The sequence below is a fragment of the Populus alba genome, chromosome 11 (genome assembly GCF_005239225.2).
Source record: "Populus alba chromosome 11, ASM523922v2, whole genome shotgun sequence".
Classification (NCBI taxonomy): domain Eukaryota; kingdom Viridiplantae; phylum Streptophyta; class Magnoliopsida; order Malpighiales; family Salicaceae; genus Populus; species Populus alba.
In genome coordinates, this window is record NC_133294.1 from 6,192,674 (window position 1) to 6,209,778 (window position 17,105).

The 17,105-nt window shown below is 30.4% G+C and overlaps 1 protein-coding gene, 1 non-coding gene and 1 pseudogene across 3 annotated transcripts; all 3 read right to left on the reverse strand.

The window, feature by feature from the left end:
• Positions 1-5,053: 5,053 nt before the first annotated feature.
• On the reverse strand, positions 5,054-5,124 carry TRNAG-GCC (transfer RNA glycine (anticodon GCC)). Its single transcript has one exon. It is a non-coding gene; the product is annotated as a tRNA-Gly (tRNA).
• A 4,444-nt stretch (positions 5,125-9,568) lies between these two features.
• On the reverse strand, positions 9,569-12,018 carry LOC118051802 (ubiquitin-like modifier-activating enzyme atg7; annotated as a pseudogene).
• An 844-nt stretch (positions 12,019-12,862) lies between these two features.
• On the reverse strand, positions 12,863-16,440 carry LOC118051807 (transcription factor bHLH30). 2 transcript variants are annotated; one of them, XM_035062532.2, is made up of 2 exons: positions 15,777-16,440; positions 12,863-13,516 (listed from the first exon to the last, which is right to left on the reverse strand). In XM_035062532.2, the coding sequence occupies exons 1-2, from the start codon at positions 15,972-15,974 to the stop codon at positions 13,046-13,048; spliced, it is 669 nt and encodes a 222-aa protein (XP_034918423.1). In that variant the 5' UTR covers positions 15,975-16,440; the 3' UTR covers positions 12,863-13,045. The 2 variants fall into 2 exon arrangements, with proteins under 2 accessions (XP_034918423.1, XP_034918422.1); XM_035062531.2 differs by having other exon boundaries at positions 12,863-13,519.
• Positions 16,441-17,105: the final 665 nt, after the last annotated feature.

Consider the following 17,105-nt stretch of genomic DNA (forward strand, 5'->3'; position numbering starts at 1 on the left):
ACAAAAATATATTTTTATTGTTTTTTTAAATGAAGTAAAATAAAAGGATAAAACAATTATTGTACTGTTTGAAAAAAGTTAAAATGATATATATATCCTCCTGGACAATTCTTTAATAATTAATGAATTATTGGAAAAGATAGAATTACTTAAGGTATCTAATTTTCTCAACTAGGGGCTCAAATATAATTTTGCTTTGAAATGAATAGTATTATGTGAATATGTGCATATTGATTTCCCTTCATGTTTTTGTTATTATAAGGGGGGAAATATTTTTTTACTGTTTTTTTTTCCCAAACAAAATGATAGCAATATCATTTGGTTAACAGTTTTATTTATTATTTAAAGGATAAAATAATTATTACTGTTATGAAAACATTAAAATGACTAATCTTATACTTTCATCAACAGGCAACACATTATAATTTAGAAAGATTAAGATTAGAGCATACCTTTTAGCTTCCCAATTACTGATCTACTATTTTATACAGTTAAACTGCATGTTCTTTGTAAATTACTTTAAGTTTTGTATTTTTTTTTTAACTCAACTTGATGACACTTGAAAAAAAACTACTGAATCTAAGTTTTTTCACGGATGATCTATAGTCATTTGAATAGGGATATTTCCTATTAAAAAATTCTTCAATGCCAAAATTATTTTATGGTTTTTAGATAGCGATAATATAAAGATAGCAAGTAGAGAGAGAAAGTAAGATGTTTTTATAATATAAAGACATTAAGAAGTTTTTTAGCCAAAACTTGGTATTTTATACCCCGAAAAAAAAAAAAAAATCTAGATAAAATCTTTTGGGTCTTCAAGATGACAACCCTATTCCTTTTGTTATATGTTTACGTAATGTTGTAATAAATTCGTAGCTTGTAATAATTAAAGAAATTAATTATATAGAGAAAGAGAGAGGATTCGAGCTCACCCCACCTTCACTTTTATATATATATAAACAAACTAGCCAAACAATATTGTATTATTTAAACATAAATTCATCATACATACAATATGTAGATGCAGACAAGGCTGGTTCAGTATTAAAATTGGAGCCGTGCCTTCCTTGCTAATTAGTCAACTATCTACTCAGCGAAAACGTCTGTTAGTGCGCCGCTAATCACCAAAATTGACCTCTCCCTTTCTATCTTCTTCCCCTTGAAAATCTTGGTGGACTTTGCATTAATAATGGAGCTTCGTGGCATTTCCAACAAGGATTCCACTGTAAACTTTATCCATTTGCCGAGCCCTAGGTTTTCCTACATGTGGAAGAGGCACCATGGCTAGCTAGCATGGTTTGTGGTTGACGGAATTGGGAGCTAGTACGCCAACAAATGGGTGCTATAAAATGATGTGTGACACCATCGATCAAGTAGTTAGCTTACACATGGGGAAATATAGGGACTACAAGCTCTAGATTTTTGCTCTCGAAACTTGAAAGAAAGACCTAGGCGCCATTTTGTACATAGAATGAATCGGTTCATTTCAATTTGCGTCATCTTGTTTGATTGATCTTCTCTATAACTTCAGTCTATAGATTCTATGAAATTAGTGTTAGGAATATTTAGGATGGAATCAAATATAAAATTGATTTAGAGGTATGAAAACACTATCTTTAATATATTTATTTGTACCACACAAAAGATAATATCTTTAGAATATAACTAAACCCTCTAAACTTCTAAATAAATTAGAAGATAAGATCCAAGAAAAGAATGTATATATTTTTATTATATTTCTTTTTTGTATAGTAACATGCTTTGATAAACTTTAAATATAATGATGAAACAATATAACTATTGATGAAACACTATGGTTTTCATCAAACAATATGATTGTTGATGAAATAATATAATTGTTCATAAAATACTTTAACTATTCATGAAACAGTATACCTGTTCAGATTAAATTTTAAATTTCAAGTTTCAAATGCTATTTTTTGATATTATAAATATCCATACAATAATATTAGGAAGCTAAATAGAAGAGTTTGTCCATCATGGTTTAATTTATTACATGATAGAAATTTATACTTAGAAATATTAAGAGGGAGTATTTCTTTTCAATGTGAGATAAATATTTTATATTTATTTATTTATAAACTACACCAAGATTATGGCTCAAAACTACGTGTCATCGTGTACCCTCACAAGGTATCCTTGCCCTAGAAAATACTTGAAAAATCTCAGGACGTCATGGATCTTAATCGATACACAAGTATTTTGCCACATGCTTAATATATAATACAGTCTCCAATTCCTTTTCTGATATTTTCGTAGGCAATAATCATAGAATCCCAACATGTTTCATGTATTTAGTGCCAACGAAGAATTACCCTCACATCTTCTCATCGGCAATGAGGCCTGTGACATCAATGGAAGTGGAAAAGGTGCAAGATAAATTCTCAACGAGCAAAATTTCATGTTCTGCCACGTTGATCGCAGGAGAAGGACAAGGTCTTAACGCTTGAGGTATGCAAAATGGAGCTTGCAATGGGCACTCCACTAAGAAGATAGATAGATAGAGAGAGAGAGAGAGAGAGAGAGAGAGCTTGAAGAAGTCAGATCTCAGATCGAGGAGACAAAAGTGAATTAATAATGCCCACAGTCAACAACTGCATTATCAGAAAGATAGAGAAAAGTTCATTGGATGATTATATCATCCCTCAACGTTATTGCACCAACCATTTTGTAGACTTTAGGTGCCGAAAAGCGTAAAAGCAGCTAGCTGTAGCTCTAGACTTTGATGAGACTTGAAGAAAAATAATTAAAATCTGGTCCCTTTCTAGGTAATGGCTGTTTGCTTTTCTGCTTTGTGTGCTTAAATAAAATAAACCTGAAGCTTCTCCTAATGTTCTGGTACATGTACACTGACGTTAGGTCAAGCTTTTTAGTCTTTGAGCTAAAACGAAGCTAAAGTTGGAGAGCTTTTCTCATTTATGGCATTTATAGGCTGCGTTGTCATGATGATTATTATTATTATTATTATTATTATTATTATTATTGTTGTTGTAGTATAAAACTAAAATATAGGCCTTTTAATCATTTAAAAAAATATTGTTTATCTTCTCATATTTTACTATAGATTATTGTAGTGTAGTTTTTGAAAATTTTCAATTTGATCCTTAAATTTTAGTTTTTACACAATTGAGTCATTTTGAGACCACAATAGAGCTGAATTGCGTGTTTTTTTTTTTTGCTGAGGGAGGGTTGAATTAAAAAAAAAAAGGGACTAATGTTAAAGAAAGGATAACATAGGTGATGGATTGAAAATTTTGATCAAAAATTATTTGAGTCCCCCATCTTTTTTAACTATTAGATAACCGGTCCTTGAATTTTATAAAATTCAATTTTGATATTGAACTTCATTCTACTCATCTTCTAGTCTTTTTTTTATTGGAGGGAGAGAAGAGGTGGTCACATTCTAGCTTAAAAAGAAAAGTGTCCATTGGTGAGGAAGCCGACCATCAAAATAATTATTTTTTATGTCAAATAATTTCATATGACGAGAGAAGTTAATATATATATATATATTTTTTTTTTACCTTGAAACACCTAAAAAATCATATATGAGCCCAAGAAGGTTTTTGTTTCGGGTGGATTTCGAGTTTTAGGGTGGTTTTTTTTTATGTTTTTTGTTGTTATAGATTGGTTTAACAAGGTCTCTAAAGTGTTTCATAGGTGTTTGAGCAAAAAAAAAATAAGGGGGGGCTAAAAACGAGTTTTTGGATAAAAAAAACAAAAAATCTTATTTTTCCAGCCATCATAATGGCTAGATTCTGGGGATAAATAGACAACACGTCATTACAGCCATCACAAGTTATCATCTTGAAGTTTTATTAAAAGTTAAGCCATGTTTTTACCAGTTATTAAGATGATATTTTGATCCATGAAATCAATTAATTTAACTCGAGTTAACTCCTGCATGATTTAATTTAAAATTCAAGTTAAACAAAGAGTTAGATTACGAGATTTAAAAATTATTATATTAAGTCAAGTTTAATATCATAGTTAAAAAATTCTTTGCATTCTTAATATTTTTCTTTTATATTTTAAAAAAATTTATCCAACCTACGAGTAAAAATGATCAAACAATGTACAGTCCAATTTCTTTACGGATAGCACTTGGATCTCTTATAACTACGAATTTATCAACCCTTTTTGTGGTCATAATAAAGAATTTTAGGCTAAATGAATATTGTCTAAAATCTTACTTGTAAGATATATATAAAAAAATAAAAAATATATATTTTTGAATATTGTAAAAAAATTTATTTATAATTTTGTTGAAGATATCTATTCTTCTTGAACCGGACTTGAACCGGCTGTCTTTTCTAGAGATCCTAATATAATATATATATATATATATATATATATATTATAATATATATATATAATATATATATATAATATATATAGAAAACACAAAGTGACAATTTCCAAATTCCAATGTAACAAGTTTGAAAAAGATAATAATATAATCATGGTTTCATTTTTAATTAGTTGAAAGTTGCCAAACTGCTGTACCTTTAAGGGCTGCTTTCTTCTTCATTGACTGATTATGTTGCTTTAGATTATTTTCCCAAGATATTTGACTGGCGTGAAGCACAAATATACAGGAATTGGGTTGGTAAAGGATGCTGCAGTAGTTATTTTTTATTTAAAAATGTATTAAAATAATATTTTTTATTTTTTAAAATTATCATATTAAAATAATCCGAAAAAAAATAAAAATTAATTTTAAATAACTCTTTTAAAAAAAATTTTAAAATTTTCTATTTAAGCCACAATCCTAAGCATCACTTAGAATTGGATTCTTGAATCGAGTCTTTTTAAGGCAGCACTAAATTGAAGATTCAATTCTAGAGGCGGAGATTAACAGAGAAAAGTGTTGGGGACCTTTTCGATCATTTATATATTATAATATTGGGAAAGTAGTAATCATGAGTCATCATGATCAACGACTTGGTTCGAAGGTGGCTAGACTTGGACATTCTTCAATTCTAATTAGTTGAAAAAATCATATTAAAAAGACAAAAAAGCACTACGCTGTTGCACCAGCCGGGAATCGAACCCGGGTCTGTACCGTGGCAGGGTACTATTCTACCACTAGACCACTGGTGCTGGGTTGTTTAAAGCCAATGCATAATTTTATAATAATAATAACACATCACTCGACCACTTGCACTACTTTTTATTCCCTCGTCGACTTTATTAATTTATTGCTTTCTTTTTTGTTATCTAAAATGGTACTCAATATTCATGCCGATCTACATGTTTGTTCATTTGATTCCTCTTGAGAGCTGTCATTTTTAATTTCATAGTATAATTTGACTTCTTTTAGGTGTACCTAGCCAATTACCTGTAGTATGTTAAGATTTTAAGTTAATTTTTAATATAAAATAAGAATGTGAAGACACTGTGAATGTATCTTTTTATATTATGAAAAACTTTAATTAAGAATTAATGCATGTGTTTAATGAAATAAAATAAAAATTAAATGACCCGGTAAATTGTAAAAAGAGTACCTATCATTAGTCAAAGATTAAAGCGAGAACCGAAAAATAAATATATAAAAAGATATTTAATCTTATAATATATATTAATTTTATAATTTATTTATTTATTTATATGGCAATAAAAATAGATTCTTATCATCTTCAATAGAAAAACTATAATTGTTATTGTAAATTCTCTATTTTATTAATATATTTTTTAAGAAAAAATATATCTTGTATAGAAACTATATCCAAAAAAATTCTAAAATTTTAAATAATTATAAAAAATATATATATTCCTTTGATTTTGAAAAACAAATATTTGAAGTTTTGTTTTTTCAACAAAAAACTTATTAACTTTTAAAAAATAAAAAATAATGAATTGATAATTTAGATGCAAATGTAGTAAAAGAATAAAAAAAAATATAACCATATATAATTTTAAAAAATTAAAAAAATTATATGAAGTTTTATTTTTTCAACAAAAACTTAAAAAAAAAATTAAAAAAAAATTTGTTATCCGCATTTAAAAAACTATGCTTATTAAGTCCATATATAATTATTAAAAAAGAAAATATTAATATAACCATAAAAGACAATATTATTTTAAAATAATGACATAATTAGATAATTATATGAATTATTTGAAGATCATTTAAATAAATTTATTTAAAAATAATTTAAATAAATAAATAAACAATGAGATCCAGTCCTGCATAGAGTTAAATGCACGCCGTGCTCACATGAAAACCCTAGACATGTGCCTAGGCCTGAAAAACTAGATGTTCTTACTTGAATTTTATTTTTTTTAAGTCATCCACCCCAATCTTTTATGTTTTTAATTTTGGTAAAAGATGTATCATTCTTCTATTATGTTTTTCAGTTCTCCAAGAAATTTTAAGGATTCAAAAATTAAGGTTCAAATTTTTTAATCTCAAAAACCTGAATTCTAGTGTTTTTTGCCAAAAAATATGAAAAAAACATCTTATATACCTCTAAAACCCTATTTATAATATAAAAATTCATTCTAAACTACCTAAAAACTTAAAATAATCAAATCAAATAAAAAAACTTATCAAGATTTAATCTATTCTTTTTTAGTATCATTGAAGGTGGAACCAACAATTGAATTCCTCTCTAAAAATTGAATTTATAAACAATAAAATCAAAGTTATTCTCTTCTAAAAATTTTCAATGATTTATTTATTATCTCTCAAAATCAAACGGCTGAAATGTAAAACAAATAAAGTTTGAAATTTAAATGAAAAATATATAAAAAAAACGATCAAATATATATAAAAATAACATCTAAAGATTAAATTTACACACCTCTTGAATAATAAACAAATGAATAAGGCTGTTATTTGTTTTTATCAATATCAATTTTTATTTTTATTCTTTTAAATTTTAAATTTAAATTTTACAATCATTAAAAATATCTCATGTAAAATCAACATGCCATTCAATCTTTAAATAATTTTTGACATGCACATGATAATCTGCAATATTGGAAAGAATAAAAAAAAATTAGGACAACAATATAAGAAGTTTTAAGTACAAAATTGAAAGAAACCAAAAGTTGACTGACCAAAATGAAACAAAATAAAATTTGAGGGATAAAAAACAAAGATTTACATGATGAAGAGTGCTATGAATTGTCTATTAATTAGTCTATTTGTTAATGTTAATTCTTCAAATTTTGTTCTTAAAAAGTATTAGTTCGGCGAGTATTGGCTATAGCAAATTCTCAAATTAAATTTTCCCATTCATCAATATAATGAATTTCATCCAAATTGTTTATCTTTTCCGTAAAATCCACCCTATTTTTTGGGAACTTAATATATTTTTTTTTGTTAGAAAAATGAAAGAGCAATTAGATGGAAAAATCAATTAAGATTATTCTTTGAATGCTTAGCAAATCTAATTGAGACTGTAATAGTATATTTGATATTATAATAGTAGTAATTTTTTTAAGTGTATTTTTATTTGAAAATATATTGAAATAATATTATTTAAAAAAAAAAATTATTTTTGACATCAGCATATGAGAATAATTTAAAAATACAGAAAATAAATTAATTTGAAGTAAAAAAATTTAATTTTTTGCAAAAATATTTTCCAACCGACAAACAAAAGGAACTAAAAAAAATCTTTCCAAGAAATCAATTGAGAAGTGAATTTAATTTAAGTTTAGTCAAAAATGAAAAGAAAATCTAGTTTTTACTAACATCGTGGGTTGGGAAAAAAAATCATAATAGAAAAAAAATTAGAAAGCTCAGACCTATAAAGGAAAATGATTGAATAATTCTATTTGTCTTGAATGACCAATTTAAAAAGCTCATCATCATTGTAGTCATCAGTCTCATCATCCCAGTCCAATTTAAAAGAGTTAGCCGACTTCTTCAATTCCGTGAGCCCGGTGAGATCCTCCAGATAAGTAGGATGATTAAGTGCTTGAAGCAAGAACTCAATTCCTCTTTTCCTATATTCTGATACAACCTGAAAATATCATTTGAACGTGAGATAGATTGCAGATATAATGGAAAGTAGACAAAACCAGAAAACAAGAACAACAAATGAGAAAAATGTCAACCACTTAAAAAGAGTTGTTGCAACTGTCATCCTAAAATAATCGGTGTTTGACACAAGATATAAATGTATGCATTATGAGAATTTGGGCGAGGCAGAATTGGAGGAGTTCTGTAACTTTGATGATAGACAATCATGGTGATGGAAAAAAAGTTGATTGCTATACAATGAACAAGTAAACAATATTTAAATTTTATGCTTGCAGTTTTGGCATACAAAATTATTAGAGAATTAGATGTTCATATGGGATTCCTAAGTGATTTTGTGTGAATGTATTTTATGAAAAGAGATGAATACTAATTAGCATTTGAACTTCATGAAAATTTTCGAGTATGATATGTTTGGCATTTGTGGAAAACTAACAAGTTAAAACAAAACTGTGTCACAACTTGGCTTTGAGCTTTGAAACAGGTTGATGAACATTCACTGGACTGAATTGTTGTTGAATTTGGGTAAAGCCAGAGGTTTTATGGGGGAGAAACATTGATTGTGACAAGTAACAGATATGGTGCAAGGGTACTTCAAGTTTGTCCGACGAAGGCGTTGAGTTTTTTCGGTGGGGATGATTTGTAATAATATCAAATTTGCATGAGGTGCACATTTTGACAGGCTATCCAAAACAATGCTTTGGGTGTTTGGTAGTCATGTCAATAGTGAAAAAAATCAGCAGTGTAGATTTATGTAGCTGTAGATTTGTAAGATATAATAAAAAAATAGACAGAACCAGAAAACAAGAACAACAAATGAGAAAAATGTCGACCACTTAAAAAGAGTTGTTGCAACTGTCATCCTAAAATAATCGGTGTTTGACACAAGGTATTATGAGGATTTGGGTGAGGCAACATTGGTGGAGTTCCGTAACTTTGATGATAGACAATCATGGTGATGGAAACAAAGTTGATTGTTATACAATGAACAAGTAAACAATATTTACATTTTATTATTGCAGTTTTGACACACAAAATCATTAGAAAATTAGATGTTCTATGGAAGCTCATGTGATTCTTCAAAGTGATTTTGTGTGAATGTATTTTATGAAAAGAAATGAATACTAATTAGCATCTAAACTTTATGAAAACATGCTTGCGAGTATGTGTGGCATTTGTGGAAAACTAACAAGTTAAAACAAAACTGTGTCACAACTTGGTTTTGAGCTTTGAAACAGGTTGATGAACATTCGGTGGACTGAATTGTTATTGAATTTGAGTAAAGCCAAAGGTTTTATGGGGAGAAACATTGATTGTGACAAGTAATAGATGTGGTGCAAGGGCACTTCAAGTTTGTTCGATGAGGCGTTGGGTTTTTGGTGGGGAAGATTTGTATAATATCAATTTGCATGAGGTGCACATTTTGACAGGCTATCCAAAACAATGCTTTGGGTGTTTGGTAGTCATGTCAATAGTGAAAAAAATCAGCAGTGCAGATTTATGTAGCTGTAGATTTGTAAGATATAATGAAAAAGTAGACATAACCAAAAAACAAGAACAACAAATGAGTAAAATGTCGACCACTTAAATGTACAAAACTTCCATCGCATTCTAGTAAATTACATCAGTTGGTGCAACCACATCATTGCAGAAGTAGCAGCCCAATCTCTTAACTCCTCTATCAGTTAGAGCAAGGCTGTCCACACTCTTCTCTTCTTGGCTAGTCACTGGATGACCAGGCATTGGTATAGACATCACTATACCTTCCGCATCCTGAGGGAAAAATAAAAACAAGGGATGACTTCATATCTGCAAAAACCATGATTCTCTCTGTAGCATAAAAAGAGGATTCTCTTCATATTACATCTTGAACAAATCAGTGCTAGGAAGTTGCGAAGAGGCCAACCAGGATCTTTTCCATGAGATGGGTTGTAAAAACCAAATAGCAGCTGCCAATAGCAAGCAAAAAAGCTTTAGTAAAGAGGCATTTTCAATTGCATCTGGTTACTTTACCCCAGTAGCATATAAACAGAGAAATTTATGAGAATTTGCCTGTCTATAGATACATGCCATTAATTTTTCTAAGGAACTGGAAGAGTTATGGAGATGGACCTTCTGATTATCAGCCTGGCAGGCTTCCCTGTCCTTTAGATGCCTTATAGTAGCATGAGAATTGGAAGCAATACTGATTAGAAAGAATGGCATATCTGTAGCAGATTTCCATGATCAAGGAGTTAGGTTTTCTCATAGACCAGATGACGTGTGAACTGAAAGAAAAGCGATGATTTTACCGGCGCTTAAGCTCGAGTTATGCCAGTCATTACAAGCCGCTGATACGGATCTTGCCTACACATTATAAATAGCATTTTAGCATTGATAAACAGATAAAAACAGCTATTTGTAATGAGTTAGACACCAAATTCCTAACAATTATCATATTATACGTACCTCTTCTGAGGCGAACCATTCCAAAGCACGCTTTGATTCAATCAATATTGCAGGAGGATCAAGCACCAAGACAGGAAAAACAAACTAGTAATGGAAGCCCCATTTTTTGGGTCTGCAAATGAGATAAGAAGGAACCTTGATAACACCACACTGTCCTCCATGGCTCTTCCAGTGTGAATGTCTTTCCAAATCTAGATATCCAACAAACAGAATCTTCATTTGGCATTTTTATCCTAGGAATCACATCACATATTACCAGTGGAGGCACGACGACTAGTCGTCCAGCTCTCCCATCACAAGCACACGATGATAGATAACACATGCTTTATTGTATTCTTTTGTTTCTGTTACTAGCAATTATTACTTTAAGCATGAGCTGGATTACATTCCCTTTTTCCTTTTTTCTTTTTCCCTAGTTAGTTATACGATACTAACAGAATATAGGTATACAGTATATATATCAGTCCCTTCTGTAAAGAGAACGTTTGAAGTGTGGGAGAAACAAGAATTCAATACAGGCAGAAAACTTATTCCTTCCATGAGTCGGTTGTTCTTCTTTTCCAGGTTTTGATAAATCTTACATCACATCTTCTTCCACATATCACAAATTTCAGACGGCCAAATTTACAATTCAAGAATTAGATCAATATGAATCAAATACCTTCTTCGCTTGAACAAAACAAGTAGTCCCATCACAATTTCTTAAAACTTACGATAATGTCAATCCATTACTGCAATGATAAGATTTCTCATCCAACAGACAAAGGAAATGTCTTTATTTTTTCTTAAAAAAGAAAAGAAAAGAAAAGAACAAAGAAATCACAGACGACCCGCATTTACAATTCAAGAATTAGATCAATCCAAATGAAATACCTTGTTTGCTTCCTCCTTTAGCAAATCCTTTTATCCAGGGAATGGAAGGCCTCCAATGTATTTGTATTATAAAGTGTCCCGGGTACAGGGCATCGGTTCCTGTTACCGCGACTGAATGCTGGCATTGAAGACTGATCATTCTCATCAGCGGCAACGATTCAGCGAGAAGTGTCAAGTGATTGGATACTTGAGAATGTGAGCAAGGAGCATAAAACCCTGCAACAAGACCAGTCCAAATCCCTGTTTATGTGAATAAAGATTGCCTACATTAACAAATAATTAGACACAAAATCCACACCAGCCTCCTACTCAAAATTCAGTCCCTTTTAACTCCTTTTCTTCTTGACAAAAACTGGTCACTACAGCTATAATATATGATTGATTAGACAGAAATTAATTTAAGAGTTTTCATTAACAATTTGAAAGTTCACAGAAAACCCAAAAGGAAATGGAAAGCAAAACAAAGATAAAGTACATTACCAGTGATGGCTATAGGAGAATCATCGATGCCGTATTTGTTGAGCTTCAAAGAAGACCCAGAAACCTTCATCAACTAAGCTATTAAAGGGTACGAATTGGAATTTAGTAGTAGAAGAAGAACCACCACATCCATTTCCACTCTTTTCCTCTCGAGCCAAAACGCACTCTCTGCTAATCCTGAAGTAAAATTTATTTTTATATATTCAACTTGTTTGCTTCTCTTGCACTCAGGAAACAGAGCAGCCTTGACGTTGAGAGTGCCCTTCGTCTTTGTTTTAGAGTAACTTCAACAAGGAAGGAGGGAGACAGGAAGCATAAAAAAAAGGGAAGGAGGACTTCTGTTTCACTTGGTAGTAACGCCTCGTGGCAACAGAAGAGTGTGTTTGTGTGTGTGTGTGTAGTGTTAATAATGATATCTTCTATTATTCTTATTTAATAATAAATTAGTACTAACAATATTATTTATTAATTTATTTTATTTTAAGTGCAGTCTATTACAATAAACCTTTATTACTTCATGTTTATATTGAGTTGACCGCTTTATTAAAAAATATATACCTCAATTATTCCTCCAAATAAATTAATAAACGAACGATGATTGGATTGCAAATAACTACTGTTGCTGCACCCAGCTTTTCACTTGAAAGGGAAACCCTTAAGATTTGGCTGGCAAAGTCGTCTATAATTAATGAATAAGTTGAGTTACTTTCTTAATAAATAAATAAAAAAGTTTCAGTGGTGTAATTCAAATAAGAGGCTTTAGATTTATTTTTTAGAGATCAAATAATAAATTTTAATACTATTTAAAAATTATATGGTTATTAATTTTAAAATTCATAAGACTAATTGAAATGTGCACAAAACAAAGAAAAAGTAATTTATAATAAGAAAGTTTTTGAAAATATAGTATTGATTGTTTTTTAAAAAATATATATTTTTTGAAAATATATTAAGATAATATTTTTTATTTTAAATTTTAATATATTAAAATAATTTTAAAACATAAAACAAAATTTTGAAACACAAAGTCTTAAGCCTAACAAGGAACATCCATGCTTACAACTACTAATATGATACCACCTCATCGGCCCGCCCAGAGGCTAGTCCCAACTCCCAAGTGATGGTCGGAGCTATTGCTTGCGAATATCAACAAAAAGAAGAAATAAACAAAGAGATGATACCGCCTCCCCTACTACTCTTGGCAGCAGCAATAAACAAGATTTTTGTCTCTTAAGAAGACGAGCTCGAGGAATCGAAGAAAGTCACCCTCCTCCTCTTGTTCGGAAGTGTTGTCCCTGGTGAGTATTCTGGTGAGGCAGAACCTTTCTCCAAGACAGATGTTAGGGTTTGATGGATAGAGTTTGTAAGAAGCTGTATTGCACCAGCATCATCTAAAGCATTCTTATTTCTTCTGTCGGCGAGTACGAACTCATTCTTTAGCCGGCTTCCCAAGGTTGATATTTCTGTGCTCACCATTTTCAAAGGAAGAGCATCGATAGCGTTTTGTAATTCGGAAAGAAGCTCCGGTCGATAGTCACAGCAGATAGACGCCTTGAAATGCAAAGTCCTGTCAAAATATGTCTCCACTTTTACCTCATCATCATCCATTGGAACAAGAAGATCTTTACAGGCTTCTAATGCATTCTTTTTGAGTTCTTTGACTTGGCTAATGACTGCAGCAAGCAATGTGGCCTTGTCCATCTGCTATTATCAATCAAACACAGATAAAAGTGAGAACCAGTGATAGGAATTACCACGAACACTCATTAAATTACATGGGGTTATGAAGAAATGGAAGCGAAACTACATGCAGTCAACCACTATTATATGGTTAATTAAGAAAAAACACGACTTATTCAGCCACTACTTTGATTTCAATCAAAGCTTATAGCATATAGGCTAAGATAACTCTCGTCCAGAATTTTTAGTTGAAAACAGTTCAATTGACAATAAGATAAGGTAAATAAATGATTTTGCTGACTTTGTTAATATTTGCAATTTCACATATGAAAATGACAGAAAATGAACAACGAGAAGGAAAATGGCTCTGAAAGAAATCTTATTATATCCCCTATTGATATTGTCGTGTTTTAAGCTTGAGAATTTAAAAAATAGTGGTTTTTCTTGTCCCAGATGTCTATTTCATGCTTGAAGTTCCAACCTTAAATATACATTATACGATCAAGAAAAAATATCACATTCCAGAAGCTAATAAATATAAATTTAAGACATCAAACATATAAATAATCAAAAACTGGAGCTGGCATAGTGCTCCAGCACCATCCAAACGATGTTGTCATTTATCACCTATCTACCAGTTCATATATATAAATACGTGTCCATGTGTCATATCCTACCGACAATAGCTTTGACTCTATGAAATATTGATTTATTTTCTAGAATCAATGTGTTTTTTTTCCCCTTCTTGTTAAACAACTATAAGATCATCAGATAAAAATCTTGGTTGAAAATGGAATTTATAGGTGATAGGACCAGGGGAGGTTCCGAGCCAGAACATAAATGCTGCTACACAGTCTCATCAAGCCTGGCTTATTGATCATCAACACACAGCGTGGCTAATTCAATTAGAAGTATGAACATTTAGAAATAACATGTTATTCATTCTTTTAGTAGCTTGAAGTTGTAGGTTACCAAGTTAGGATTAGAGAAATGTTCTAATTCATTAGAGAGAGAAGCAAGGCTTGCCCCAAGTTACCAGTTAATCATATATCTTCTAATGTAGTATCTAACTATGCTCAATCCCAATCTGCATTTTTTTATTTTTTTTCTGATGTCGGATTAAGGATCCCTACAGTTGACTTTATTTACAGTATATATATGCAGTTGACTCCTCACTGAAATAAAATCTACATGATGCTGAAATTAGCTACTCTTTCTTATATGAAAAAAGAAAAAGGTCCAATAACACCATAGCAAAGGGCTATATCACATTGATGAATTCCCTTAAGCTTCATGGGGCAAGGTGAAACGGTGAGCGAACATCACAAGTTCGGATCATCTCTCTAATTAAGCTTTATCAGCAACAATGAATATTCTCAAGCATTAATTATAACTGCATGTTTGATCACGTCATGCTTATATAGGTTTTATATTTAAAGCGTGTTTGAGAGTGTGATTGCTGTTACTTTTTAAAGTGTTTTTTACTCAGAAAAATATGTTAATAAATATTTTTTTTAATTTTTTTTAAAAATTATTTTTAAGATCAACACATCAAAAATGGTTAGAAAACATCAAAAACATATTAATTTAAAACAAAACAAAAAATCAAATTTTTTTAAAAAGCACTTTTCCATCACAATACAAAACACTTTCTTAGAGTTTAGGCATGAAAATGATGTTTTTTCCCAGCTGTTCTCTAAAAGCCTGTCAAAAATTTTCTGCAATCTGGCTCGAGTCTCGTCAGTTGCTCTAGAAATAGAGGGAACCTTAAAGGGATGTTTACTGGCTTTTGGATAAGAAAGAGTCTTCCTTAAAAAAAGCCAAACTAATTTAGTTGTTTAAGGTTCATAGAAGTTGAGATCCGGAGGTGTTTGTTTCTGCTGGTATTTTTGTTACTTTCTTCCCAAGCAGGTAATTAACAAGACTGCCCTCCATATCATGCCTTTAAAATCAAATTATTCAATCTTTAGATTTCGTCAACTCCAAACTTCTACCAGAAAACAAAGAGAAAAACCAGTACTTGGTTTATGATCAATCGAGAATTTATCCTTCAATCATTTGATGATAAAAGGCATGAACACCAGCCAAAATCCATCTAATTAAACTAATCAAGCAGTTTTGAGAAATAATTATAGCAAAATGTCAATAAACATGCAACAAAACATTCAAGCGGATGATTCAAAATGAAGTGGTACAGTATAAACATATTAAGATAATTGATCTTGACCAAGAGAAAAATAATTGACAAAAACAAAAACAGTAAGGCAACACATATGCTAACCTTTTCAGTGCAGGGCACAAGACCGCGAAGAGTAGCAAGATGAGCATTGATCCTCTCTCTCCTCCTCCTCTCGGCCTCGCTATGGCTCTTCAAAGCTGCGAAAGCCTTGGCCTCAGATATCCCCATCTTCCCAATTCTTGCAGGTTCTTTTAATAGTTCTCCCTCCTCAGCATCCAACATCAAAGCTTGCGATACCATCGTCCTCCTCCCAAAACGTCACCAAAAACCCTCTAAACTACGCGGAAAGGGATCTAACGTGTTGATCTAACCAGACCCGGATAAAGAGTTAAGAGTTAAACTAGTAGTAAACCGTTGGAAACAGAAGCATGTTCTTGAATATTTATAAATATGCTTGTGGTGTACTATGAGTCTAGTCTATGAGCCAAAAGTGCAGAAGGGTAGGCCTGGAGGTCGAGTTGTTGGTGCAAACCAGAAAGAATGATTTTGGAGAGGGAAGTTTTGTTGTTTAACAGCTGTTTTGGTGAATTTTGTTGTTGTTTTTTTGCTATGATCATGAATTCCATAACGGAAAAGGGACAAGTTTTGGTTTGGAAGGACAACGAGATATGTTAAAAGAAAATATCAACATTTTCTTCCTGATAGTCATGAATAGCATTATTTCTATGGTACATGTGTGTTCCTTTCTTTGGAAACTGGAGCTTAATTTGTTAGAGAGAGAGAGAGAGAGAGAGAGAGAGAGATTTCAATGAATATATATACATACTGATATTGACTGGTGCTTTGAATAAATTTTTTTTTAAGGTATATGGTACATTTTGATATGTTTTTTTTTTATAAAAAATTTAAATAATAAATTAAAAAACTTATGAAAATATAAAATTAAACAAATTGATAATAGAAACATTGAAAGAATTAAAAGAAGAATATATATCAAGATATTTAATCCTGCAAAATAAGATATTTATTCTTTTATCTCTATTAAATTTGTAAGTTAAGATCAATAAAAAATAATAAAAATATTGAATATATTAGAAATATTATATTATTAGAATAAATATTTTTTATATAAAAATAAAGCTCATCTAAATAAAAATTAAAAAAATCTTCAAAAATTCAATTAAAAAAATAATTTTTTTTTTTAAAAAACCTTCATTCAACAAAAGCCTATAAAAATCTATGGCCTAAGTTATGAGATCGGGATAAACTGATAAAAATGAAATTGAAGGTAACTATGAAACCAATCTTTTAAAAAAAAAATGATGTAGAATGGTAAAATCATAAAAAAAAAAAAAAAACAAGAAAAAATAAATTCAGAATTGCATTAACTTTTCAAAACCTGTTATCTATGTCATTACATCTAAAGCACCA

What these genes read in the sequence shown, in the direction of transcription:
- LOC118051807 (XM_035062531.2), bottom strand. Translation starts at nt 15,974, where the DNA reads ATGGTATCGCAAGCTTTGATGTTGGATGCTGAGGAGGGAGAACTATTA. An exon ending in TTGTGCCCTGCACTGAAAAG is followed by an intron (nt 13,520 to 15,776) that starts GTTAGCATATGT and finishes GATTGATAATAG; the next exon opens with CAGATGGACAAGGCCACATT.